This window comes from Felis catus, chromosome A2, assembly GCF_018350175.1.
Source record: "Felis catus isolate Fca126 chromosome A2, F.catus_Fca126_mat1.0, whole genome shotgun sequence".
In the NCBI taxonomy this organism is placed as follows: Eukaryota; Metazoa; Chordata; class Mammalia; order Carnivora; family Felidae; genus Felis; species Felis catus.
Genome location: NC_058369.1, coordinates 1562311 through 1589143, shown reverse-complemented (window position 1 = coordinate 1589143; position 26833 = coordinate 1562311). Strand labels below are relative to the sequence as shown.

General features: G+C 55.2%; 1 protein-coding gene and 1 long non-coding RNA gene across 7 annotated transcripts in view; one reads left to right on the top strand and one right to left on the bottom strand.

The window, feature by feature from the left end:
* TMPRSS9 (transmembrane serine protease 9) overlaps positions 1–26833 on the bottom strand; it is a 49705-nt gene that overhangs the window by 3484 nt on the left and 19388 nt on the right. Inside the window, exons 1-16 of one of the 6 annotated variants that reach the window (XM_045043199.1) lie at positions 26521–26826; positions 25698–25864; positions 21779–21906; positions 18659–18726; positions 18374–18549; positions 17545–17586; positions 16334–16447; positions 13941–14112; positions 11259–11533; positions 9224–9360; positions 8203–8506; positions 7894–8065; positions 7098–7369; positions 6394–6530; positions 2291–2672; positions 1891–2156 (exon numbers count right to left, since the gene is read on the bottom strand). In XM_045043199.1, the coding sequence (XP_044899134.1) occupies positions 1891–2156; positions 2291–2672; positions 6394–6530; positions 7098–7369; positions 7894–8065; positions 8203–8506; positions 9224–9360; positions 11259–11533; positions 13941–14112; positions 16334–16447; positions 17545–17586; positions 18374–18549; positions 18659–18726; positions 21779–21906; positions 25698–25864; positions 26521–26705 (2997 nt within the window). In that variant the 5' untranslated portion in view covers positions 26706–26826. Of the gene's footprint in view, positions 1–1890; positions 2157–2290; positions 2673–6393; positions 6531–7097; positions 7370–7893; positions 8066–8202; positions 8507–9223; positions 9361–11258; positions 11534–13940; positions 14113–14423; positions 16163–16333; positions 16448–17544; positions 17587–18373; positions 18550–18658; positions 18727–21778; positions 21907–25697; positions 25865–26516; positions 26830–26833 lie in introns of those variants that run through there. The other 5 variants (XM_045043184.1, XM_045043191.1, XM_045043186.1 and 2 more) reach the window with 5 other exon arrangements.
* LOC111557716 lies at positions 2029–3065 on the top strand. Its single transcript, XR_002737944.2, has 2 exons — positions 2029–2160; positions 2876–3065. It is a non-coding gene; the product is annotated as an uncharacterized LOC111557716 (long non-coding RNA).

The window sequence follows — 26833 nt, the reverse complement described above, 5'->3', positions numbered from 1 at the left end:
AGGTGTGCGGGCTGCCTCGCTGCAGCGAGCCCCTAAACCTGGCTTTGTGGGCACAGGTCTGTGCCTGAGCGACCCAGGCTCATCGGGCCACGTGTGCACACATCCATATGCGTGCGAGGGAAAGGGAAGAGAATAGGGAAGAGAAGGCGACACATCCTTAAAGATAGTGACCATGAGCATTTTCCCCCAGCTCCCGTGTCCTGGGGTTAGACCAGACGCACACACCCTGCCACCCCTGAACAGGACAGTGGGGATCCAGGGGGCCCAGGGAGGGACCCTGATGCAGGAGGGAAGCAGGGAAACCCCCCTGGGTCGCAGTCTCTATAGGGGAGTCGGTGAGGATGCTGGAGATGGGGACTTGGAACAGCCGGGAATTCTGGGAAACTCCCCGGGAGGAAGGGAAGTGGAGGCAGCCGGCAGAGGCCCGCAGCCCCACTTGCTGAAGCCCTGGGACTCCCAGAAGCGTGCTCGGTCCCTCCCTGCCCACCCGCTCCCCGCCTGAATGGAGCCAGACCGCCGTCCCTCAGCATCTGGACACGAGCACAACGTTCATGTCTGCTGGGGGCAGGCGGGGGCGGCGTGCCCGGGGCCCTCCCCCATCCCCCCACCCCGCCTCCACCCTACTTGGTAGGGCCCCTCCTCTCTGGCAGCACTCCCTCTCTGAGTTTTGCGACCTACCACTTGGTCCCTTGAAACTGACACGGTGGCGGGGGGGGGGGGGTTGGCAGGGCAGGAGTGGATGGTTGCTAAGACAGGGGTCCCCCCAGCACACCCCGCACCCCACAGAAGCCAGCCTTGTCCTGCCCTTGGTTCCCCACGATGCTGCAGCCAGTATGGCGCTGGCTGCTCGTGATGGCATTTTACTCCCGACCTGCCAGTACGCGTTCGTACCTTCTGATCGCTGTTTCATAAAAAACGCTTTAGTCACACACGAAGGATCTCAAAGGCACGTTCTCCGTCAGTATCTCTCTGGGCCCGTTCTGCCAAGATGGGCTTAGCCAATTTAGCCAGGGGCCCCTGAGCGGGGCCTGTGGGGTCAGCTGGGGCCTGCACAGTCCCCTTTTCACTCCTGCCTGCCAGGGACTGTGTGTGCGTCGCCAACGTCTGGTTCCCCGCCGCGCCGCATGGCATCGCACGGCAGGCTCGGCCCAGGGTGGCCCAGAGGAGGGATTCAAGCATGGACGACGGGTGCCTGGGCGTCCGTGATGACCCTCCCGCCGGGCACTTCCCCACATGCCCTGGTGCCTCAGAAAAGTCTCTGTTTTGTAACAGGAGCAGACAGCGGCGCCTGGGTGGCTGTCAATTGAGCGTCCGCCTCTTGGTTTCAGCTCAAGTCGTGGTCTCAGGGTCGTGGGATCGAGCCCCACGTTGGTCTCATGTGGGGCACAGCGCACAGCCTGCTCGGGATTCTCTCTCTGTCCCTCTCCTTTTGCCCCTCCCCCACCCGTGCACGCTCTCTCAAAATAAATAATAAATAAGCATTAAAAAAATAAAGGAGTGCCCGGGTGGCTCAGTTGGTTGAGTGTCCAGCTTTGGCTCAGGTCATGATTTCAGGGTTCATGAGTTCGAGCCCCGTGTCAGGCTCTGTGCTGACAGCTCAGAGCCTGGAGCCTGTTTCGGATTCTGTGTCTCCCTCTCTCTCTGCCCCGCTCTCTGTCTCAAAAATAAACAGTAAAAATTTTTTTTAATAAAAAATAGGGGCACCTGGGTGGCTCAGTAGGTTAAGCATCTGGCTTCAGCCAGGGTCATGGTCTTGTGGTTTGTGGGTTCAAGGCCGACATCAAGTTTTGCGCTGACAGTGCAAAGCCTGCTTGGGATTCTCTCTTCCTCTCTCTCTGCCCCTCCCCTACCTGGGCTCTCTCTCTAAGTGAATAAACAGACTTAAAAAAATTAAAAACAAATAAGTAAATAAATAGTAAATAGCACAGGAGCAGACAGGGGCTTGGGGCTAAGGCATCTGCCACCAGACAACATACATCTGGCCAACCAGTGCCCGTGTCCCTGGCTCTCAGGACTGGGGGGGGGGGGTGCTGATCCAGTGTGACAGGTGTCCTTACAGGTGACGACATGAGGACACAGACACGCACAGAGGGACGGTCCCATGAGAACACGGACAAGGGAGAGCACAGTGTCTACACAGACTTCTGACCTCCAGCCTGGGTGAGAACAAGCGTCTGTTGGTGAAGCCTGCCCCCACCCTCTGCGCACTGTGGCCCCTGTGACGTTAACAGCGTGAGCAGACCCACGCGGGACCCCTGCCACCCGCACATCACTCCACTCGCCCCAGTACCTGGTGGCTGGAAGCCCACGGTGGTCCTCGGGGCGTCTGGGAGGGGTGTCTGTCCCCCAGCAGTGGCGCTTACGGTGGCCGCAGTCATGTTGGCGGGCTGGCTGGTTGCCCTGCTGGTGGCCGAGGGGGTGGCTGTGCTGGCCGGGACTCCCGGGACTGTGAAGGCAGCTGCCGTCCCAGAGGACTGCCTGGTGGCGGGGGTCCTCGCGGTGGGGAGGAGGCCGGAGGACATGGTGTCCAGGATCCAGCCCTTCAGCCTGGTGATTCGAGCGTACACGCCAGGTCTCCGGGCCTGAGCGCAGCCGACCCCCCAGCTCACAATCCCCGCCAGGTAAAACACACCGGGGGCCTCCTCGCAGGCCAGGGGTCCCCCGGAGTCGCCCTGAAAGGGAAGGAAGGAGAAGGTGAGCTACATCTGCTGTGGCCATCATTTCACACGGTGCGTGAGACCACACGCTGTCCGCCCCCAGCACACGCGATGATGCAGATCACTTATTCCTCAGAGACTTAAGGGGGGGGAGAGGGGAGGAAGTTAAAGGAAGAAAGGAAAGAGCTGGCTGTGACCCTGCGGCGCCTTCTCTGCAGGGGGCACCGCTTGGCCCTCCAGCCTTCCCACGGGTGGCTGAGACCCATCAGTGGAGCAGGAGACACGGCACAGGGGCTCTGGAGACCTGGCTTCAGACCTTGCATGACCCTGATCAAGTCACTTCTCTCTGAACTTCAATTTTTCCTGCTTTTGTTCTTGAGATGTAAAAAAAAACAACAACAACAACAACAAAAAAAAACGCAGAAAACCCAATCTCTGCTCATTAGCCGCCAGCCTTTTTCCTATACGTTTCAAAAAAATTACACCAGTAACGTACTGCTCTTCCTTTAAAAAGAAAAAAAAAAAACAAACAAATTTTTTAACTTATTTTTGAGAGAGGGAGACAGAGTGGGAAAGGGGCGGAGGGAGAGACAGAATCCCCAGCAGGTTCCATGTAGTCTGCACAGAGCCGGCTGGACACGGGGCTCCAAGTCCTGGACTGTGAGATCATGACCCGAGCTGAAATCAAGAGTCAGAGGCTCAACGGACTGAGCCACCCAGGCCCCCCATTTTGTTTTTTGTTTTAATTTTTTTCATGTTTGTTTATTTTTGAGACAGAGAGAGAGAGAGAGAGAGAGACAGAGCATGAACGGGGGAGGGTCAGAGAGAGGAGACACAGAATCCGAAGCAGGTTCCAGGCTCTGAGCTGTCAGCACAGAGCCTGACACGGAGCCCGAACCCACGAACCGTGAGATCATGACCTTAGCTGAAGTCGGACACTTAACCGACAGAGCCAGCCAGGCACCCCTTGCTTTTCTTTAAAAACTCAGAATGTTACAATAGAGCTTAGGCCACACGGCAGACTGCTTTTCCCAAAGGTGGCAGGAGACTGTCTCCCTCGTCCCACATGTGCTCTTTGAACGCGGAGATCTTGGCACTCCTCCCATTGGGTGGTGGGCGTCTGCCTCTCCACATGACCCTGGGCACAGCTCTGTGGCTGCCTTCACCCCTAGACTTTGGGGACAGTGATGCCAGGTGACTTCCATCTTGCTGCCTTGAATTACCTGCTCTTGGGAGCCAGCCAGCACGTTTCGAGGTGGGAAGGAGCCCAGGCGGAGTCCACGTGGAGAGGCCACATTAGGGTGTAGCTGAGACCCCAGCCAACGACCGGTATTGGATGTGCAAGTCGAAACCCCTTCAGAACCTCCTGGGACATCAGCCTTTGAGCCGTCCCACTGCAGGCCGCAGACGCCACGTGGAGCACACAAGCCAGCCCCACTGGGCCCCACTGGAATTTCCAACCCACAAAATCTATGATTGGAAGAAATGGCTGTTTCACACCACCAAGCTTTGGGGAGTTTTGTTACACGGCAGCGGGGACCGACACAGCCCTGCCCCTGGTCCCGGGGCCCCAATTCCCCAAAAGTGAACATATTAGGAGCTTGGTGGGTCCCACTATGCTTTTACACTTATTAGTAATTTTAGAAAATATGTAGTGCTGTCTTTAAAATGTACATAAATATGTTACATGTAATATTTTACAACTTGCTTCATTCATTCAAGTCACAGCAGCCCTAGCAGACAGGTATTACTATGGCCCCGTTTTACAGACAGGAATCTGAGGCCCGGAGAGGTTGAGTAACGTGCCCGGAGTCACGGAGCTGGTGGGAAGAGGAGCCGGGATTTGAACCCACAAGTGCACTTCCCAGAAGCTGCCCTAGAGGTTCCCACTGCAAGTTATTTGCCACATTTCCCTCAACTGCGGCCTGTGAGTGTACATTCAAGTTGCAGCCGGTATCTTCAACCTGGCGGACGTGAGCAATACCTCTGAGTGTTACTACTGAAGTCCACCCTTTGGGGCCCTGGCCCTCTCTGCTGGGACGAGCAGGCGGAATCCGTCCCTGCTGAGCTCTTACCAAAGTGCAGGTTCAGGAGCCCCATCGATGAGTCTCGTTCCCAGTCACTAAGCTTCGGGCTGGCTGTTGACACAGAAGTAGGAGCCATCGCCACTTCCTATTTTGTTGTTCCCGGCGGTACACACATTCCTGATTCTTCTTTACCAGGATTATCCTGCCTGGTCAGGTACCATTACTTTGCTCTCCTGCGTGAATTTAAAACCAGCCTGCCAAGTCATATGGTGAAATGCCATTGGAATTTTGCCTGGAATTGCAGTGATTTATAGGAAAAAATGGAGACAGACGGATCTTCATAATATTGTCTTACCATCCACGAATATGGTATGTTTTTCCATTCATTCAGACCTTTTTATTTTCTGCAGAGTTTAGTAACATTCTCCACGAAAACCTTGAACATCTAGAGTTTACTGCTAGACACCACACAGATTTTGTTCCCACGTCAGTGGGATCCCTTTTTCTAGGATGCTGATTTTTGCTGGGAAAAGAAACGTTCTTGACTTTGTATGACCTTGTATCAAGCCAGACTTGCTGGACTCTTTTGAATCTTTGTAGTTTCTTACTTGGCTCTGTGTGTTTTTATTTTATTTTACTTTTTTGGTAGACAGTCATGTTGCTGCAGATTACATTTTTGTCTACTTTACAAATCCCTATGCCTTTCTTTTTTCTTGACTTCCCGCATTAATCCAGATGTCCTTGGTGACGGCGGGCAGCCTGGCGTGTGAACGGAAGGCTTTGTTTCACCATCAACATGATGTCGGCTGTAGGTTTCTGTTGTCTTTCATAGGATTGGAATTTCTTAAAATCGTAATTACGAATGGTTGTTAAAAAGTATCGGATGCCTTTTTCTGTGGTTTTGGAGAAGACGCCCTTTTTCCCTTTTGGTCCACTAATGTGATGAGTGGCGTTACTGGGTTCTCCTGTGTCAGACTAGATCTTATGAGATAAACTCACTATGGTTGTGATTTATTTTCCTTTTAACACATTATTAGATTTAGTCTAATATTTTATTAAGGGTTTTGCATCGATATTTCTTCAAGATTTTTAAAAATGTTTTTTGAGAAAGACAGACGTGGTAGGAAGAGGAGGAGAGGGGGAGAGAGAGGGAGGGGGAGAGGGAGAGAGACAGCCGGGGCGGGTGGGGGGGGGGATGGAATCCCAATCAGGCTCTGTGCTGTCAGTGCAAAGTCTGACATGGGGCTTGATCTTACAAACTGTGAGATCATGACCTGAGCCAAAACCGAATCAGATGCTTAACCAACTGAGCCACCAGGCGCCCCACATCAGTGTTTCCAAGACTATACATTTCTCCACTTGTGTATTTCTTTGGCCTTCACGGCATGGCTCTGGAGCCAGGTTTCCCCTAAGCCGGATCACACACACCTCAGGTGCTCACTGGCCACCCTGCGACACAGAGCAGTCACATGTGCCATAACTTGTTGATTAGCTTTTTCTCCTGTGAATACATGCTGCACATTTTCAAGTTAGTGTCTGTATTTTTATGCACACCCACCTCATCTTCTGCTTGGAAATATGACAATTTCTCTAAGCCACACATTTACAGGCATTCGGGTTCCCTTGAGGGTTCCCCTGCTCGCTGTGACGCACTGGAAACTGTTTCCCTTCCGTCTGCGAACACGTCAGGCGGCCCCCTGGATGCTCACCTGGCAGGAGTCCACTTTGCCCTCCAGGAAGCCGGCGCAGAGCATCCTGTCCGTGAGGGAGGAGTTGTAGAGTGCGCTGCACGCCTTCTGGTCTATGATGCCCACAGACGCTCTCTGCAGAATGTCAGGCTTGGTGGCTGCCAAGGAGAGGAGGCCCCACACAAGCTCACTCACAGAGCGACCCCTCTTCCACGTCGGCTACACTGTGGCAACACCCACCCGGGGAGGGGAGTCCCTGCCCTATGGATAAAGAACCACAGCCCCTCGGGGCCGCAGGGGTCCGTGCGGTCGTGTAGTGATAAGGGGGCGGACCCCGTGCTCCTACTCAGCACCCTAGATTCTCACCAACATCCCCAGGCGGATTCCCTAGCGCCTTGGGTGACCTGCGGGGGGGACAAAAGCAGCACTAACTCTTGGGGGTCCCTGAGGGTACAGCACAAGGGTCTCCGAGCTTTTCTACCAAGGGCCGCAGAGCACATAATCATGGCTTTACGGGCCAGACAGTCTCTGTTGGAACGACTGAGCTCTGCCCTTGTAGCAGGAAAGCCCCCAGAGACCGTCGGTAAACCAGCGGATGGGCTGGGCGCCGACAGACCTTTACGAAGCAGCCGCACTGCCCGTGCGCCAGAGCCCGCGACCCTGGGGGGAGCGGAGGGGAGAGGGGTTTGCAGGTGTGGGACCGGAGGGCCTGGTGGGGAGCTCACCGTTTCCCTCCTGTGTGTTACCCCAGCCGGAGATCATGCACTTCCGGCCCACGGGGAACTTCTGGATAGCCAGGGGCAGGCAGACAGGCTGGATGTACTTGTTGAAGCCCAGGGGCCCGGCCAGCTCCAGCACGGCCACATCGAAGTCCAGGATGCCGGGGTTGTACTGGGGGTGGAGCACCGCCCGCTTGAGCCCCATCTTCACTGGGTTTCCGCCGACGCCCGTGAGGGACGCGGTGCCCAGGTGGGCCCGCACCAGCTCCACCTTCGTGCTGCCGACAAGGGGCCGCTCAGACACCCCGCTGCCCCCAGGACGCCAGGCACAGCTGTGGGGCCCGGGCTCTGGGGAGGGGCGCCGGGGGGACGGAGGGGCCCCACGGCTGTTGCCCAAAAGCGGTCCCAGGCCGGGGGCCTGTGGACAAGGCAGGGAGCCCCTGCGGGCTCATCTCCTCTGGCTAGAACACAAGGGGCCCCTGGTGCCCTGTGACTGACAGACTAACCACGGGGCGGAGGCGAAGATGCCCCCACTTGTCCCCCAGAGACCAGCCCAGCAGAATCCTCCCCCCAGGAGCTGCGGCCCAGGTGGGGCCCTTGAGAGCCCCCCCCCCCCCCGAACCCTCACTTCTCCCGCCTGTTCCCTCTCGGTTTGCAGCTGGACAGAACCAGTTCTTGAGCCCAGGGGAAGGGCTGCCTCTGTGTGGCAGGATTTGTGTTCACGAGAGGAGGGGGCAGGGCACCGGGTGACAGAGGGGCACAGGGGTGGCCGCGCAGACCCGGGGGCCGGGGTGGGTCTTACTGGTTGAAGCAGTGGGCGGCCGACAGCAGCCAGCGGTCCCCCACCACGGTGGCGCCACAGAAGTGCCGGGAACCTTCCTTCAGGCTGACCTGCCAGGGCACTTCCCCGGACACGGCTCCCAGCCCGCCCACGATCCGAGTGGGCTTCTCCATGGCGGGCCTGGCCCCGCACTCTGTGGGGAACAAGAGAGAAGGGCCCAGACGGCATGCATCTCCTTCCCGCAGAGAGCTGCCGGGAGCCAGCACCCATCCGCCCGGTCCCGCCGGGGCGCACGCCTACCCTACCTGCGCCTGCGCCCCTAGAAAGTACCTTGTGGCTTAGAGGCGGTGACTGAGTCGGGAGGCGCGGCGCTGAGGCCCAGAGTGGGCCTGGTGGGGCTCTCAGGACTGGTGGGCCGGGCAGTGCTGGCGGTGGTGGAGGCGGGAGCCGCCGTGGGGGCCAGAGGCCGGCCCGCCGTGGTGATGGCCTCCAGGATCCAGTCGCGCAGCCTGGTCACTCGGGCATAGACGCCGGGGCGTCGGGCTTCCGCACAACCTATTCCCCAGCTCACGATGCCGGCCAGGAAGAACCTGCCAGAGGGCTCCTCGCAGACTAGGGGGCCTCCCGAGTCGCCCTGGGAGACAGAGGCACGCCTTCGGGAGGGTCGGGGGCCCTGGCGGCAGCCAGTCCAGACCCCAGAGCCGCAGAGTCACAGGAGTCCCCCCTCCCCACGGGCTCCTGGAGCCAAGGTGGCTGGCGAGCCTCCGTCCGCTCTTCGTAAACACACAGCAGGACAGCTGGACAGCCGGGCCTTGGGGTCTCCAAGACCTCGCTCGGTTCAGCCTCTGGCAGTTCAAAACCCAGCCCAAATGAACATCCCCTCCTCTCCTCGTCCACGGGATCTCTGATGATGTTGCCACTTGCTAAGGCGGCCAGTGTGGCTGCCCCTGCGTCTCACTGGCAGTGAAGGGCCCGATCCGCCCTCACACCTCCTGTCTGCTCACCCTTTCCCTTCTCACTCCCAGCTCGCCTGGACTCTCACGTTCCCAAGCACACGCCCTCTGCCACCATTTCCCCACCTTTTCCACAGGCCCCGGTTTTGCTGTGGCACCGAGTGCAGGCAGCAGTCTCCCCCCCCCCCCCCCCCCCCCCCCCAGCCAGTGGGCTTGAGAAATGAGACCAAAGGCATAAAGGGAAAAGGAGATCCGGAGCCGTGCCAGAGGTCAAGCAGGGAAGTCTTGGTGGCAGACTGGAAACTGTGAGCACCCCCTCTTCCAGGGGCCTCGGGCAGGTGGGGCGGGGCCTGGGGCCTCGGGACTTGTCCCCAGGCCCCAGGGGCTGCGGGGCTCACCTGGCAGGAATCCACCTTCCCGTCCAGGTAGCCGGCACACAGCATCCTGTCGGTGAGCGAGTGGCCGTACAGGCTGGCACACAGGCCCTGGTCCAGCAGCTCCACTGTGGCTTTCTGCAGCGTTTCTGGCTTGACCACTGCCCAGGACAGAGAGACACCAGCAGGATGAGCGCTTCGGGGCCCCGGGCGGCCACCCCGAGGCCGGAGGCTGCTCTGGCCCTCGGCTTCCCCGGCGGGAAGGGGATCCGCGGCAGCAGCCAGCTGGGAAACCGGCAGAGCACACACTCCACAACTGCCCCCGGCAACCTCCGTGGCCCAGGCGGCGAAGAGGCATCAAAGTGAACACCCAGGACTGGGCTCCCTCCTCACCTCCCTCCTAAAACCTGCTCTGCCCTGAGCCTCCCCGCACCTGCTTCTGCTATCACTCTTGTCCTACTCTGCGGAAATCTTTTCTCGGCCTGCAGCCAGTGCCTTCTTTGCTACACATTATGTTGCCCTCTCCCCCCATCCCGGCTCAAATTAAAAGTCCAAGTCTGGACCACCGACCCCAGAGCCTTTGTGCATGCTGTCCCAGCTGCCTAGAGCGCTGTCTGTCCCTACACAATCTGCCTGCCTTCCCCCCTCACCCCCAGTCTCAAGAAGCCCCTCCCGACCACCCTACTAAAGCTTGCAGCCCCCATCTCCACCCAACCTTAGTCTCCAATGCACTCATCGCCACCTGTCGTCCTCGCCACCTACTTCCTTCCAGGGCTGTGCTGTCCAGTCTGGCAGCCACTGGCTACGTGTGGCTATTTAAATGTAGATCTAAACGCGTAAGACGCAATAAAACGTAAAAACTCGGTTTCCCAGGCACACGGCCACGGGCAGCTTGCAGGGGGCTGCTGGCTCCTATAGCGGGTGACACAAACATAAAGCGCAGCCCCCACCCCCCAAGGGAAGCGCTCTTGGATACTGCCGGTCTGGCCTGGGAGCCCCACGTGGCGAGGCTCACTGCTCTGCTCCCTGCCCCGCCCTTGGACCTGTGGTCGGTGAACGAGGGAGGCTGAAACGAAATGTCTGTGGCCTGGGCTTAATTATCTTTATATTCCCTCCTAATTAGGTCCGTGTGGAAAATACCTTTCCTTTTCAGAAGGTGTAAAAATCATATGACATTTTTCTTTTCTTTCGTATCAGGCAGGCACAGACCTGAGAAAACCCCAAATCACAGGCCATGGGCCCTGCACCCGAAGTCAGCTGCGGTGGTCGCCCAGACCCTTTCGACAGGGCAAAGCTGCCCCTCAGCTTGGGGGGCCCTAGGGCACCCCCCACTTCCATGCACAGCCACTGAGCCAGCCTGGACAGTTTGCTCTAGAATGTTCTAGACTAGTGTCATCCAATAGGACTTCCCACAATGATGGGACTTCTCGCTGCAGGACAAGCCCCTGTCCGAATACTTTATCTCATCCACTGGGTCAGAGCTGAGGCGTCACTCTCACGGTCCTTCCCTGAAGCCATCCCCACCCCAGATCCTTTTCCCTGAGACATCCTGTGGGTCTCCTTCCAGAACCTTCTGTCAGATTACAGTGGATTCTCACCCCTCCTCCGAGACAGTTCTGCTCTGTAAAGTCGCCACAAACCCTGACTTATCGCTTCTGTAGCGTGGCTTGTGGGGGGCAGAGGGCAGGTTCCTAGGAGCCTCTGCTCTCAAGGTTCGTAAGGGATCAGCACGTAACTTACGGTGTGTGTGCCTCTGAGCGCGCGCACTTCGCTGAGTTTACGCTCTGGAACCCACCGCGGAAAGCAGCTTACTAGACACCCCGGCCCGTCCGCACCAGGGGCCATTTTAGCAATCACCCACCAAGAGCACAAACACGCACAAACCGTGGCAGTGAAGACGCCACGGAAAGGACGCCGGTTTCTGGCCTGAGCTGAAACAGCAGGGCACATTCGCAAATGGCGCAGAACCGCCCAGAGTACCCTCTGGGGCGGCAGGCACCGCAGGCACGGCGCGCCAGGACGCCCGGCCGCGGGAGGAGGCAGGGGCGGCGCGACTTACGGAAGTCCTCCTTGAGGTAGCCCCAGCCGGAGATGAGGCACTTCCTCCGCGGCGGGAAGACGTGCGTGGCGGCAGGCAGGCACACGGGCTGGACGTGCCTGCCGAAGGCCAGCGGGCCGTCCAGCTCCAGCACCGCCACGTCGAAGTCGGCCGTGTCCGGGTTGTACAGGGGGTGCGGGGTGATGCGGGCCACGCGCACCCGCACCGTGCTGGCCTCTGCGCCACTGAGGTGGGTCGTGCCTGCGTAGGCCACCCACTCCGCCGGGTCTTGGAATCTGCGGGGCACAGAAGCCACGGCTCCAGGGCCCGCCCAGCACAGCCGGGCAGCAGGGGCGGCGAGGGAGGCACCCGCCCTGGGAGCGGGCGTGATTAGGGTGCGCCCCGAAACTCAGTCATCACGCGACTGTCGAAAATGGAAATGGACGCACACGAACCCATTCCACGCCAATTTTCAACATCTGAAACAAAGACAGATCTGGGTGCAGAGTGTTGGGGTGGGGGCCAAAGCCCACAGGCCTTGGGATAAACCCTGTCTTCGCGCCATACCGCAGAACGTCCAAATGAATGCCGAACCCACGACAAAGTGCGGACATTTTACATAAACACAGGATCCGGCTGCCCCAGCTCCACTCACCGCCCAGCCTTCCCAGAGCCCCTGCCGGTCAGATCTGGTCTGAATTTCCCAACTGGACATTCTGTTCATTGTGGATTTTGTTTTTTGCGTTAATTTTTATTTTTTTGCAACATGACATGAAAATATTACTTGTCATAATGACTGTTCTGGGCAACACCTGACACTTTGCCCCCCCCCCCCCCGCCCCCAATCACCAAAAGTGCCTCGTTCTCCTCACCCTACTCCTGGCCTTGTAGTGGATGTTCCTCGTGGGCCCCGTACAGGATCAACGGACGGAACACCACGCTTCCCAGCAGAAGCAGGGGACAAGGCCCGGTTCTGTCTCTCAAAGCCCTCCCTCCCCTCACCCACCCTCTCTCCGTACCTTTGTGGAATCAATTTTCTGCTAAGTTCAAGATCAAAACTCTTACTGCCTTAAATAAGTTTTACCAGAAGGAAGTTTTACCATGTTACCAGAATAAGAAAGAAAACACAAAGGCAGCTCTAATGGACCCTTGGGACAAGCGGGGAGATCGGATGTGGACAGCGCTCCGGATGCCAGCGTGTGGCGGTGGGTCACGATACTGTGGGTGCGGGCGACAGTGTTCCTTGTTTGTACAGACATGTGCAGCAGAGTCAGGGGGATGCATCACGGTCAGAGGGGAGAATATCAAATGGTTTGGCACGAAAAGACGCAGAGCCGCGTGTGTGTAGGTAAAGACACAGCAGGAGCGATGGCTAATACGGGAAAATGCCAACGCGTGCTAAAATCGGATAAGAGCACACAAATGTCTGCCGTGCCGGTTTTTCGTCTTTTCTATCTGCTTTACTGCTGTAATAAAATATGGGAGAACAAAACTGAATGGAAAAATTGCCACCTACTGTCCTGAGCTGTGACTGGTTCTGGCATCCGTCCCCAGGCTGGCAGCTGAGGCAGACAGCAGGCTGCACGCGGGGCCCGGCGGCAAGCCAAGGGCTGTAAAGTACTGAACCATCTGTCCAGACTGCCCTGCCCTCTCCCTCAGGTCTCCAAAGACTGCAGCAACCAAACAGCAATGCCTGGCACAGAGGCTTCTAGAACCTTCTCCCACTTTTGACCAGCTCCATTCTGCCTGGCCACTCTGGTTTGTTAAAGATTCTGACCATCCTCAACAACAAGCAACGACCTGGTTCAACAACAGGCAAAGAGTTCAAACACATTTCTCTAAAGAAGACATACAAGTGGGCCACAAGCACAGTCAGGCAGCACGGGACAGCCGCCGCGGTGGCTCAGATCAAAACGGCAGATGACGACAAGTGCTGGAGAGCACGTGGAGACACCGGAGCCTTCTGCGTGGCCGACGGGGATGGAAAATGGCGCGGCCCCCGGGGATAACCATACGGTGGTTCCTCAAAAAGTTTGAACACAGAATTACCAGGTGACCCAGCAGTCCCACTCGCGTGTCTATACTCAGAGGCACTGGAAACAGGTCCCAGTTCACAACCACCAAGAGCTGATGAAAGCACTCGAGTGTCCCTTCATGGATGAAGGACAAACACAATGTGGTCCATCCACACGTTGGGGTATCATCCAGCCTCAGGAAGGAAGGACGTCCTGCCACCTGCCACCACGTGGACAGACCCAGAGGATACCATGCACAGTGACAGAAGCCAGACACAGAAGGACACGTCCCGCGTGACCCCACTCACAGGGGGTCCCCAGAGGAGTCCCGTCCACAGAGACAGAGAGCAGATGGTGGGAGCCAGGGGAGGGGCAGGGACAGGGAGTCAGTGCTTCATGGGGACAGAGTCTCAGCTTGGGGACATGGAAAGTTCTGGAGATGAGTGGTGGGGGCAGCTGCACAGCAGTGTGAACAGCAATGCTACTGAATTGTGATGGTTAAGGTGGTACATTTATGTAGTGTATATTTTACCACAACTTAAAAAATAAGAACACATTCAGATTCAACAACAGAAAAGAAAAAGAAGGGAGGGGAGGGACAAGACAGCTCCACGGGGCTCTAAGGACCCCAGGAAAGGCGGTGCTCCGGGAGTGGGACAGAAGGCAGGACCAAGGGTGCAGGGCTCACCCGTTGAAGCAGTGGGCCGCGGACACCAGCCACCTGGCCCCGATGACAGCGGCCCCACAGAAGTGTTCCTTGTTTTCTCGAAGGCTGACTTGCCACGGGAACTCTCCCGGGGATGCTTCCACGCCACCCACGATCCGGCCGGCTGTCTTCCAGCCGGGCTGTAGACCACAGTCTGCAAGACAGAGGTCACCAACCAGGGCCCTCAGAAGGCAGGGCCGTGACTATGCTCCCACCACGTCTGTGCAGAATCGCTCATCCCTGCCACCCTCTCGTTCAAAGACATGCTCTAGGTCCCTTGCACTTGGCTTTGCCGACTCCTTTGGGGTCCCCCTAGCCCTCGTGTGCCCCACCTCCAGCTGCCCAACAGGTCAAACACCCAAGGCTGCATGCACCAGGCAGTGGCAGAGAATGTCTCTGCCGGGACCCTTTCTCTGCCTCAGGCACAGGTGGCCTTCAAGCAACCTTCGCTTCTCCACACTACACCTGTCACGGAGCTCATGGCCAAGGGCGAGATCCAGGTGGGAACTCCACACTTTTGACTTGATTCGTGGGTGTGCCGACTCATAGAGCAAAGGGTCGACCCCTTGCTTCCTCATGTCTCTAGCTGCCCAGAGGGCACTTTCTTCCTTTTCTTCCCCACACAGCCCCCTCCCTCTGCGTCTCCACTTCAGCTCATGTTGTCATGCAGCAAACAGTGAACTGAGACGAGCTGTCCAAACACTGCACATCTCAGAGAAAGTACTGTTGCCCTTGGCCACCTCCTGGGAGGAAACCTCTAAACTCTTGGACTGTTGCTTGAGAACAGCTTGACCTTGACCTGCCTGGGGACTTGGGTCACCCAGAAAGTTCATGGTGACTTTGGGCCACGTGATATCACCTTGACCTCTTGAGGGGCTGGAAACTCAGTGTTTTGGGCTGAGCTGTGTCCCCCCAAAAGATGAAGTTTTAACCCCCAGTACTTGTGTGATTTATTTGGAAATAGGGTCTTCAGAGATGACCAAATTAAGATGAAGTCATTAGTGATGGCCCTGAATCCAATGACTGGTGTCTTCTTAAAAAGGGGAAATTTAGACAAAGGCATGCACACAGGGAGAATGCCATGTGGACGTGATGGCAGAGATCTGGTGACACTTCCATAAGCCAAGAAATGCTAGACATCCATCAAGCCCCAGAAGCCAGGAGAGAACCATGAAACAGATTCTCCATCACCAGCTCAGAAGAAACCAAACCTCCTGCTACCTTGACCTCGGCTTCCAGCCTCCAGATTGTGACAGGGACCGTCCCTGTTGTCCAGGCCACCTTGTTTCGGCAGCCCTGGGACTCTCACACCTAAAGTGAGCTGTGCCGGTGCTACCTGCCTGTGTGACCCGGGACACCAAGCCTCAGCGAGTTTCCCTGGCTGGAAACACTTTGTATGTGTTCACGTGCTGCTGCTGCGACTTTCAGTCCAACACTGTCCCGTGACCGCACCGGGCAGTGGGGAGCCTGCCCACCGCCGGTCTCACCCACTCTGTGCCCGGTGCACCTCTTCCTTTCATGACCTTTTCACTGGGAGAAGCTGTAACCTTGCATAGGAGGACACCTGAGTTCTGCGAGTCACTTTTGGTGAGTCACGGACCCTGAGGTGGGGGGGTCACAGCCGCCAATTTCAGTTGGCCTCCACAGATCATCCAGGTCCAGGTGCCACATGCTACCAATGTTTCCTCCACCATAGACTTTGCAAGTTTCAAAGTTCTTATACATCCATCTTTTCACGGGATGCCATGTTTCAGCTTATTTGGTCCACTTTTATGTCCAGTGAGGTTTTATAATTTTATAGAACTCTACAGGCTTGACATGCTCATTTTTTGTTGCTACTGATCACATGCGGGATTTTTTGCATTTTATCTTCTAACCTGTTGTTAAAACACTGCATAAAGCAAAGGAATAGCTTTTGTATGTGTTTATGTTTCTCGTACTCTCCCCTCCATGTCAAACTTTCTCATTTTCTAATCCCGGGCTAGTCAATTTATTGATTCATTTATATAGTCGATCACATCCACTGTGAATTATGGTTTTGCCTCTTCCTTTCCACACTTCAACTGCTGCTCTTACCCTATTGCATGGGCTAACATCGCTAGAAAACGTTGGCTCCTCTTACGGCACTTCCACCGTGAGATTCCCTTGCTCGAATCCCACTGCATATAGGACAGAGCGCCAGTTCCTGGCACTCGAGGCTTATCACGCTTCGGCAGGGACCCATCTCACAGGCGTCCCCTCCCTTCCTCTGCCCAGCTCCAGCGATGCCAAGCCCAGGTGGCGTGTATAATGTGTGCAGCGGGCCAGACAGCAGAGCCAGCAGCTGACTGTGGAGAGGGGACATGGCCCAGATACCAGCCAGACAGGGGACTGACCACAGTGGGCCTCATCAGATCCGTCGGAGCAGTCCACTCTGTCGTCACACTCCGGGTTCACTTTGGTCACACACTGGCCGTTGCGGCAGGAAAAGGTGTTCCCTGGGCAGTGACCTGTGGGCAGAGAAGAACCAAGTTCCTGACCCCACTCTGTATCTCCCGGCTGCAGCAAGATTCCGCTCGCTACTCAGAGCCTTCAGGGCATGGAAAACATCTCTTTTTTGCTTCCTTGGCCCTAAATGTTTCTGAACCAATTTTCTCAGAACCAGCACGGAGACACAACACGAGAATGTCAGTCAGCACACAGGCCAGGACAATGTAACAGAAGTACAGGCAGACGACGTGTGCTTCCGCATTTTTGAGCGCCCACGTATTTTTAAGTAAGACACAGGTGAAACTGAACTTTTCAGGGCACCCGGGTGGCTCAGTCGGTTAAGCATTAGACTTTGGCTCAGGTCATGATCTCACGGTTCGTGGGTTTAAGCCCCAGGTCGGGCTCTGTACTGACAGCTCAGCCTGGAGCCTGCTTCTGATTCTGCGTCTCTCTCTTTCTTTGCCCCTCCCCTGCTCACACTTTGTCTTTTTCTCTCTCAGAAATAAATAAAACATTAACGAAAGTATTTAAAAAAAGAAATAGAACTTTTTAAGTTGTAGTAAAACATACATAACGTGAAGTTTACCATGTTAACCATTTTAAGTGTTCGGCACACACGTGGGGCCCAACCATTCTCTGTGAGGGCATCCTGAGCACTGTGGGGGCTGAACAGCACTCCTGGCCCCACCCCCTCCAGGCCAGGAGCCCCGCTCCTTACTACCAGATGTCCCTGGATACCACCCAGCATCCCTTGGGGCCAGGATCGCCCCTACTTGAGGACTCCATGTGGTACTCATTCTTTTTTCTTTTTTTCCAAACTGTTTGTGTTTTGTCTTTTAACAGCAGATCCCTACCACTTTTCCAAAAAAAACCCACCAGTAATGTTTTCTCTTACTCGTATTTGGCCACGTGTGCTTCAGCGTCTCAGCTTTCCATCTCTTGCCCACACAGGACTGTAAGTCCGTGCCTCCTGGCCCCCAGAGGAGGCTGGTATGCAGAACTAGCCTTCACTGCATTGGAGGGAGCCCTCTGTGTCTGAAGTCTTGGGGAACCTCTCCAGGTGACTCTCTGGAAACTGCAGAGGGCAGGGAGCTCCGTGGGAGAGGGGAAGACATACCTGATTTTAAATCTCTTTCTGTCCATGGCGCTTTCTGGCTTCCTGCAGTGAAATGGACAAGACACGTAAGCTCATCCAGTGAGTTCTGTAGTTTTTTGAAAACATCGGATTGCAAGGCAGCTGCACGGTCTATCATGGGAGCCACTTAAATTCTAACTTAAATCAGTTAAGATGAAACCCAACGAATCATTCTGTTGCTTGGTCTCACTGGCTGCATGACAAGCACTCAAGGGCCACACAGGCCTAGTGGCCACCATAGTGGACTGTGCAGGCACAAGACCGAGGAGAGTTCAAGTCACACTGACGCCGAGGTTACTAAGACTCCTTTAACCTGACGACAGACTGAACGAACTCATGTCTGGTTCTCAAATCACGATGAACCGCATCATCAGATTTTATGTGAAGTTTCGGTTCATGATACGGAATCTGCACCATCAGATCTTCGAGCACAGCATTTACTCTTATTTCTATACCAGGATTGGCAAACAATGGCTGCAGGCCAAATGCGGCCTACCATTTGATTATGCGTTAAAGTTTTATCGATACACAACAGTGCCCATTTATGTATTGTCTTTAACTCTCACGTGACGATAGCAGAGTCGAGTGACCTCGACTGAGACCCAAAGGGCTGCAGGGATGAAAATATTTACACTCCGGCCATTTGCAGGTTGCTGTCACCTGGTCTACTAGTGAGGGTAAAGCAACGTGCCTGTGTTCTCTTTCCAAGGGAGGGAGCGGCTGTTGAAAACCTAAAGTTTAATGCAACGTTCAGCTGCCACCTCCCCCACAGCCTCCCCCTGGTGTCTTTCAGGGTCTATAGCCTACTTGCCTGTGAGCTGGGCGGACACAATGGTGCCGTGGGCAGCCAGGGGGATACCGTGCCCCTGCAGCCTCGCTCGGAGTCCCTGACGCAACAGCTCCTCCTCCAGGCCCAGACTCAGTGACTGCGAGGCTTGCAGCAGGAAGTGCAGCCGGAAATGCACGAAGACGCTGGAATTCCCATCCCTGCAGGGAGGAGAGAAGCCTTTGGGGAGGGAGGGCTCCTGCTGGAATCTTCTGGAACCTCTTGGGTGTCCACCGGGGTTCCTTCGCCTGAAAGGAGGCCCTGACCCACCTGTAACTTAGCACGGTGCAGCCCACACAGCTGGCCTCCAACTCGGTCTCCCGAAAGCTGCTCACAAACTGCAACAGAAACCACAGCAGCACGCGCTAAGGCCACAGGCTGGGCGGCTGTCCCGCAGGGACCCGCAGAGTTGGGAGAGGGCACGGAAACGCGCCTCCTCTTACACTCAGTGCACCCGGCAGTCACAGAGCCGTGTGCGGGACAGGGAGACTTGGCAGTTATTTGGATGAAAGTACTGCCCCATCAGCAGACGGATGGATAGAATGTGGCCCATCCACACGGACGGGAGCGAGGCACGGACACAAGCTGCCTGCGGGACAGACCCTGGACACACAACGCTCGGAGCGGGAACCAAGACACGAGAGTGTGGTTTCCGTGTGTGAAACGTCCAGAACAGGCACATCCACAGATAAGAAAGGGCTTCATGGGTGCAGGAGGCTGGGGAGTGACAGCTAATGCGGATGGGGTTGCTTTTGGGGTTGGTGGAACATCCCGGAACTAGACAGAGGTGATGGCTGCACAATTTTGTGAATATACTAAACACCCCTGAAGTGTTTACTTTAAAAATGGTTAATTACATTTGACATGAATTTTTACATTAAAATAAACTCTGCTTTGTGCAACCAGACGCCATTAGGAACTTGCTTGTCCTTCGTGTGCTGTTCGAGTGACCACTATCCACAGTCTCCGGTTTAGCACTGAAGGGCCCTCATCCTGGGCACCGGGATAGGTGTTACTCCAGATGCTGTCCCCAGCAGCACCAAGGTTGGGGGTCCGGAGAGTCCCCCCGGCACATTGTGTGACCTATACCTAGGGCTACCAGATGTCTCCGTTTACCTGCTCTCAGTGGAGTCACTAACAGCATCCCTGTTCACAGTCAAGGCCCGGCTTGGCTGCTAAACCTGACGCTCACCGCGCCAAAGCACATGATACACAGGTCTCCCGCCTAAAACTCCCTCTGACCTGCTTGTCTTCTGTCCACTCTCCGAGCCTATGTCCCCCTCACCCACATTCAGACCTGCACTGGCCCACAGAACAGCACGCAAATCTGGGAAATGTTCTTTACCTGCCCTGCCCCACGTGGCAGCCACGGGTCACACGTGATGACGGAGCATTTGACACACGGCACGGCTGGTGCCACAGGGGGACTGGTTTTTACATTTTAGTTAATTCACACTTAGATTTAAAAACAGATACCCTGCACAGTTACCAGAAAACTCTTAAGAATACTTGGGGCAACTTACGCATGTACATTTATGGAATCTACACACAGATTAACTATTCCTGGTGACAATTTAGCAAATGCATTGAGATGTGAGTGTAAAACACACCTGGGTTTTGAAGACTCAACACAAAAAGAGGTGAAAAGTCTCATTAATACCCACTTTATCTATGCCGATGACATCAAATGATAATATTCTGGATACCGTGGGTTAAGTAAAATATATTAAAATTAAGCCTACCTGTTTCCTTTTCCTTAACACAGTGGCTAGATAATTTTAAATTATGCATGAAGCTTCGTGTTGTACTTCTGGACAGAGCTTTAGGGCATGGGGCTTAAATCAGCAAGCTGACACCCATGGGCCAAATTCGTTACCTGTTTTTATACAGTACACAAACTAAAAATAGTTTTTACAGTTTTAAATGGTTGGAGAAAGTCAAAAGAAAAATATTTCATGGTACGTGAAGATTATACAAAATCTTTATTTCGGTGTCCATAAACAAAGCTTTATCGGCACACAGCCACATCCATTAATTCACCTGTCCCCTGTGGCACCTCTTGAGCTGCCTCAGGCCAAGTTGAGTAGCTGGGCCAGAGAGTGTCTGGGCCCCAAAAAGCCAAAGATCTTGCCTGTCTCGGTTAGAGGAAAAGTGTGCTGATCCCTGGTCTGGATGGTGGTGCCTTGTAACTGCCCCCCTGCTTTCCCATGTCTTATCATACAGCCTCCAGGCCACAGGCAGATTGCTCGTCTCAAAACGTGAATTCTTACCTAGTGACCCTTCTGCTCTCTTACGATGAAATTTAAAACATTTTAATTGAGATATAATTCACCGACCTAAACTTACCCTTTAAAAATGGACAACTGAATGGGTTTTAGTGCATTCACAGAGTTGTGCAGCCATCACCACAACCAACTTTTGAATATTCCATCAGTCCCAAAGCAACCCCATGTCCCCTAGCACTCACGCCCCACCTCTCCCCAGCCCCCATGAGCCCCCTTCCCGTCTGTGGATGAGCCTGTTCTGGACGTTTCACACACGCAGACTCACACCCCGTGTGGCCTCTCGTGTCTGGGTCCCTCCCTGAGCGTCGTGTGTTCAGGGTCCGTCCTCAGGGCGGCAGATGTGGGTGCCTTGCTCCTGCTCCCAGCCGAGTAACGTGCCCGTGTGCACGCGGGCCTCCTTGTGTTTATCCATTTACCCATCGATGGGCATTTGGGTGTTTTCACTTTTTGGCTCTTGTGAGTCATGCCGCCGTGAGCACTGGGTGTGTGCGGGTTTTCTGTGAGGACATGAACTTTCATCTCTCTTGGGTGGACACCTATGAACAGAATCGCTAGATCACATGGAAATTACGTTTACCCTTCTGACCAACTGCCTGCCTGTTTCCACAGTGGCTGCCATCTTTCAGGTGCCCACCAGTTGTGTGTGAGGCTCTGGTCTCTCCACTGGAATACAACTTTTTTTTTTTTTCAAGGTTTATTTTTATTTTTGAGAGAGAGAGAGGGGAGCAGAGCATGAGTGGGGGAGGGGCAGAGAGAGAGGGAGACACAGAATCCGAAGCGGGCTCCAGGCTCCGAGCCGTCAGCACAGAGCCCGACGCGGGGCCCGAACCCGTGAAGTGGGAGATCATGACCTGAGCCGAAGTCGGACGCCTAACCGACTGAGCCACCCAGGCGCCCCTGGAATACAACTTTTCACCTTTTAAAAGTGCCTACGAGCCAGCAGGGGTCAGTCCCCACTGGTACCCACTGCCCTGTATTCCAGGGGCCACCAGCGCTGGCCACAATGGCCTCAACGTCTCCGCCCCACACGCCCTCTTTCCTGCCTCAGAGCCTGCCTGGGCCTCTCCCCCGCTGTGCTCTGCTCGCCACCCCCGGCCGCCCTCACCAGCCATTCCAGAGCAGGCGTCAGGGTGCGGTAGTAGTCCGAGGCCTCATGCCGCAAGCTGTGGGCGTAGCGGACCCCCTGCAGCTGTGCCGTGTGCTCCACGTCGACGCCCTGTGTGGAGAGGGAGGCTGCGGACAAGACCGGGGCCCCGTGAGAGAGCCCAAGTTCGCGGTCAGGGTGCAGTTCAGTCAGCCTCAAAGGCCCCCAGCCACCCAGGGGCCATCACCCTGGCAAACGGGTGGCGGGCCGACTGCCGGGGCGGGCCCTGAGTGGTCACCAACAGCGCCCCCCTTCGTCTCTCACACAGGTCTCGGTTTGGTGACGGACTCTACAGGCAGCCGCCCGAAGGCACCGGCCGTCCCCAGGTCTCCTGAGGACACGGTTAGCTCCTGCTCACCCCTGGCTCACCAGGTGTACCTGGCTCGGGGCCTGAAGCCGGCCTCACCAAGAAATGGCCTCAGGAGGAGCAATTCCCAACAAATGCCACGGGGGCGTGACCACAGCCGGGAGGCACCAGGACCCTCAGCCCACAGCCCCATGATGCCACCCTCTGAAAAAACAGGGGTTTGTGACTGTTGGAAACACGGCGTCAAAAGCACTTAATAACAGAGAATCGGACCCATCAATACAGAGAACAAACCAATGGGTACCAGAGGGGCGGGTGGGGGAGGGCAGAGGGGTGCAGAGGACAGGATGGCACGGTGCCAGGAGTCCAGCCAGTGACGTCGGGGTGGCCGATGACAGCCATGCTCACGGTGAGCACAGCACAAACCACAAGGCTGTCCCGCCACTATGCTGTATACCCACCCGTAGCCCCTAAAATCCACTTTGCTTTTATTTAATTATCCATTTAAAAAAAAAATTTTTAATGTCTATTTTTGAGAGAGAGACCGTGAGAGCGTGAGTGAGGGAGGGGCAGAGAGAGGGAGACGCAGAATCCAAAGCAGGGTCCAGGCTCCGAGCTGTCAGCACAGAGCCCGACGCGGGGCTCAAATTTGTGAACCGCGAGATCATGACCTGAGCCGAAGTCGGCCGCTTAACCGACTGAGCCACCCAGGCGCCCCTACTTCGATTTTAGAAAGTACGTGGCAGGGGCGCCTGGCTGGCTCAGTGGGTACAGCACACAACTCCTGATCTCGGGGTTCTGAGTTCGAGCCCCATGGGTATAGATGACTTAAAAATAAAATCTTAAATATAAAAAAAAAGTACACAATAGCAAAGAGTAACAATCACAGAGTTTTAAAAGGACACAACAGCAGCCGCCTAAAACGTGAAAACGTGGGTTTCTGCCACGAATGGATCGAAATAACACACCAGTGAAAAATGCTCCTAACTGCAGTATAAAAACATGAAGCTAGCAGCCACATAAACCGTGACAGCTGGGTACCAATTCTATTTATTGTGAGTGAATGTTCACCTAGAAAAATATTTCGATATTTATGAATACCACAGGATATATATATCGTAAGCCAATTCCTAAAACAACCGTTTTTCTCATTCGAGAAACTAAAGAGAAATGAGCATTCTTCAGTGTGGGCCACGTTGCCTACACTCTATACGCCAGCTAAGCCTTTCTGTTTTCCCTCGGAAATAATGATAGACACACAGGAAGCTGCAGAAATAGTACAGGGGTCCCAGGGGCCCGACCCCCAGCTTCCCTGAAGGCTAACATTACCAACTAACACTTTGAGCTGTCTGGGAAGGGGACACATTTGAACTTTAATTAAAGAAAGCATTCTAAAACGTCTTAAAGCCTTCCTTAGTTTCAGAGGTCCTGATGGGGATTGTATTTATGCTGTTCCCCAAAACGTATGTGCTTCTGGAATGCAGGTGTGAAACCCCACCCCCTGCCTCTCCCCAGTGTGAGGACACTGATGTGCTCACACCTATACAACCACACACATGTACACGCGGCACTCACACACGCCTACACATGCGCGCACACTCACGTGGCACAAATTTTCCTGCATTTGACTCCCACAACCACTAGGGGGCCTCTGTCAGACACGCCAGGCTATATTCCACACTATATTCCAGATGTTCCAAATATATGCACAAAGTGCATAATAAACGTATCTGTACTATATATAAGAATCAAGGAAACCCACATAGCATTGCCAGCTTACAGTTTTGCCACATGGCAACATTTTCCCTCAAACTGCCCTTTGTATCGTTATGTTTTTTCATGAAAAGGTGACCTTCACATCTCCAAATAAAACTGTAGGAAGCTTATCATCTCAGAATAAGACTGTTCCAGAGCAGCACTGCCCAGCGGAAATTCCTGTGATGACAGAATGTCCTAGATCCACAATGTCCAGTGCAGTATCCGTGAGCTGCCCATGAAACATCGCTGGTGGGGAAAAGGAACTGACTTTTAAATGTTACATAATTCTAAATAATTCTGTTTGTCTGTTGGGGTTAAGTAGGCTTCTGCCCAGCATGGAGCCCAACGTGGGGCTCGAACTCAGGACCCTGAGGTCACGACTTGAGCTGAGATCAGGAGAAGGACACTTAACCGACTGGGCCACCCAGGCACCCCTAATGTTAACGGATTTAACCCTAAGAAGCCCCCAGGGCTCAGGGCCACCAGCCCCAGTAGCACTGAGGCAGGCAACACCGGACTGAGCGCTGTCTGTGGTGGTGACAGATGAAATCAGCTCATGGTCTCACAGGGAATGTCCGTCTAAACTCTCCATACGAACATTAGGGAGAATCCAGGACAAATGGTGGAAGGAAAAAGGCAAGCTCCCACAGGGTCTGCAGACCCTGCTGACACATAACAGATTCCCCCAAAACAGCACTAGGCGTTATCCGTGGAAACGCGTCTGTGTGTGGAAACCTGCTGGACTGTGAACCACTCATGGTCGCTGCTGCCACAAAGGTGGCACGTGGGGGGGCGCCTGGGTGGCGCAGTCGGTTAAGCGTCCGACTTCAGCCAGGTCACGATCTCGCGGTCCGTGAGTTCAAGCCCCGCGTCGGGCTCTGGGCTGATGGCTCGGAGCCTGGAGCCTGTTTCCGATTCTGTGTCTCCGTCTCTCTCTGCCCCTCGCCCATTCATGCTCTGTCTCTCTCTGTCCCAAAAATAAATAAACGTTGAAAAAAAAAATTAAAAAAAAAAAAAAAAAGGTGGCACGTGGAAAACCAGTGCAGGCCATGGTCAGCTGCGGTGAGTGGTTTCATACTTTGCAAAAAGACAACCCTGTGAACGGGCGTAATGAATCCACATGGTTCAAAATCGAAAGCCACCAGAGGGCATCTGGTGACAAATCTCCCTCCTGTGTCCTCCCCAGAGGTAACCGGTCAGTTAGGCTCCGAAACTCCCTTCCAGAAAACAATTTACGCACATAGGCAAACACATTCTTTCTTACTATTCGGCACCTCTCTCTACTTTTCCAAACGTAGGCGTCTCTAGATCATTCTACTGAAATATAAAAAGAGCTTCCTCTGTTTATTTTTCACAACTGCAGCCCCACGTTGTACAGAGGCCATAATTTTGTATGGTTAACTCTAAATAACATGACTATCTACTGAAAGAAAATAGGAAATGGGGCCCACTTTGGATTGTAGGAACATAAACCACTGTTCATTCCTTACACTGTATACTTTTCGGTACTTTTTAAATTTCTTAAAATTTACAAGAGTTCATTTCGCTGTTTCCATTTTCACCCCACAGCGAAAACTTCCTTGGAAAACCTGGTCAGTGGGAAACGTGATTATGCAGTGCCTGGCCCCCTCCCACGCACCACCCACCCCAGACCGCCACCCCAGGCCCTCAGGCTCCTGACCTGCCTTCAATTCCACACTTGCAGGCTCAACCCTTTGGTTCCGGGATCACAATGTGGATACGACCGAGCCACTTCTAAGCATCTTTGTGCAAGTGGCCCGGTGTGTGAACCCATGCAAGCCCACAGCCACTTACCCATGAGGACTCCCAGGGTGACCATGATGATGCTGGTGGCCACAACAACGCAGAGGGCCATGCGGCAGCACGAGGTGTAGGGAGCTGGGACTTCCTTTGCTGTCCCAGGCACAAGCTGTAAGTCACCAGCGGTGGGCTCCATGGCTCCTACACACTGGGAAGGCGACCTGGATGCCAGCAAGAAAGGGCGAAAAAACAGGGTCAGGGCTGGAGGATGCGTCTCTTCCCCTAAGCAACGGGTTTACTTGTGCAGATGTGGCAGCCTCCAACAGTGCCCTAGGTGCCTGTCTTAAAGTCATAAAAGGCGGCACAGCGTGATTGCTGGCTGGGCCTGTGCATGCGGGCTCCCCCGGGTCCCTGGGGTCCACTGCCAAGACGGATGCGTGACTTCCTGGTCGCCGTTTAACAAATCACCGCAAACCTAGTGTCGCCGAGGAACCCAGATTTATTACTAAGCAGTCTGGCCTCAGAAGTCCTAACATCCAGGCCCGGGCAGGGCCGGTTCCCCCCGGAGCCCCAGGGAGACCCGTCTCCCCACTTTTCCAACTTCCAGAGGCGCCGCATCCTGGGCCCGCGGGGCCCTCCTCATCCTCACGGCCAGCAGCGCGGGGTCCGCCCGGCTCTCTGCCTCCCTCTCGTGAGGACCTCGTGAGGACGCCGGGCCCCCGGGGCCTCCCCGAGTCACCCCCGCCTCAGGGGCCTTGACAAGGACCCCTCTGCCACGTGAGGCGACACATTCCAGGCTCTGGGGCTAGAACGGGTAAGTCTCCAGGCCACCGCTCGGCCTAGCGGCACAGAACACGCGGACGCAGAGCGAACCAACTGGAGCCTAGCCGAGCGCCAGGTCGGGCGCCCGCGCCGTCCTTCGTGGCCCTGGGGTCTACGAGAGCGTCCGCAGCCGCCAGCATCCCTGGCGGAGGGACAGGCCTCGACGCGCCCTCGGCTGACAGTACGCGGGGTACGTATCCTCGTTAGGGCCTCAGCTCCGAGAGAGCCAGAGGCAGCCATGCGCTCCTATGGTCACGCGTCCAGCCCGCCCCTTCATCCCGGTCTCGCGAGAGACCCGAGACCAGGCAGGCCCTGCGAAGTCACCACTTGGTCGTAATCCCGCGAGAGACCCAACCGAGGTCACGCGA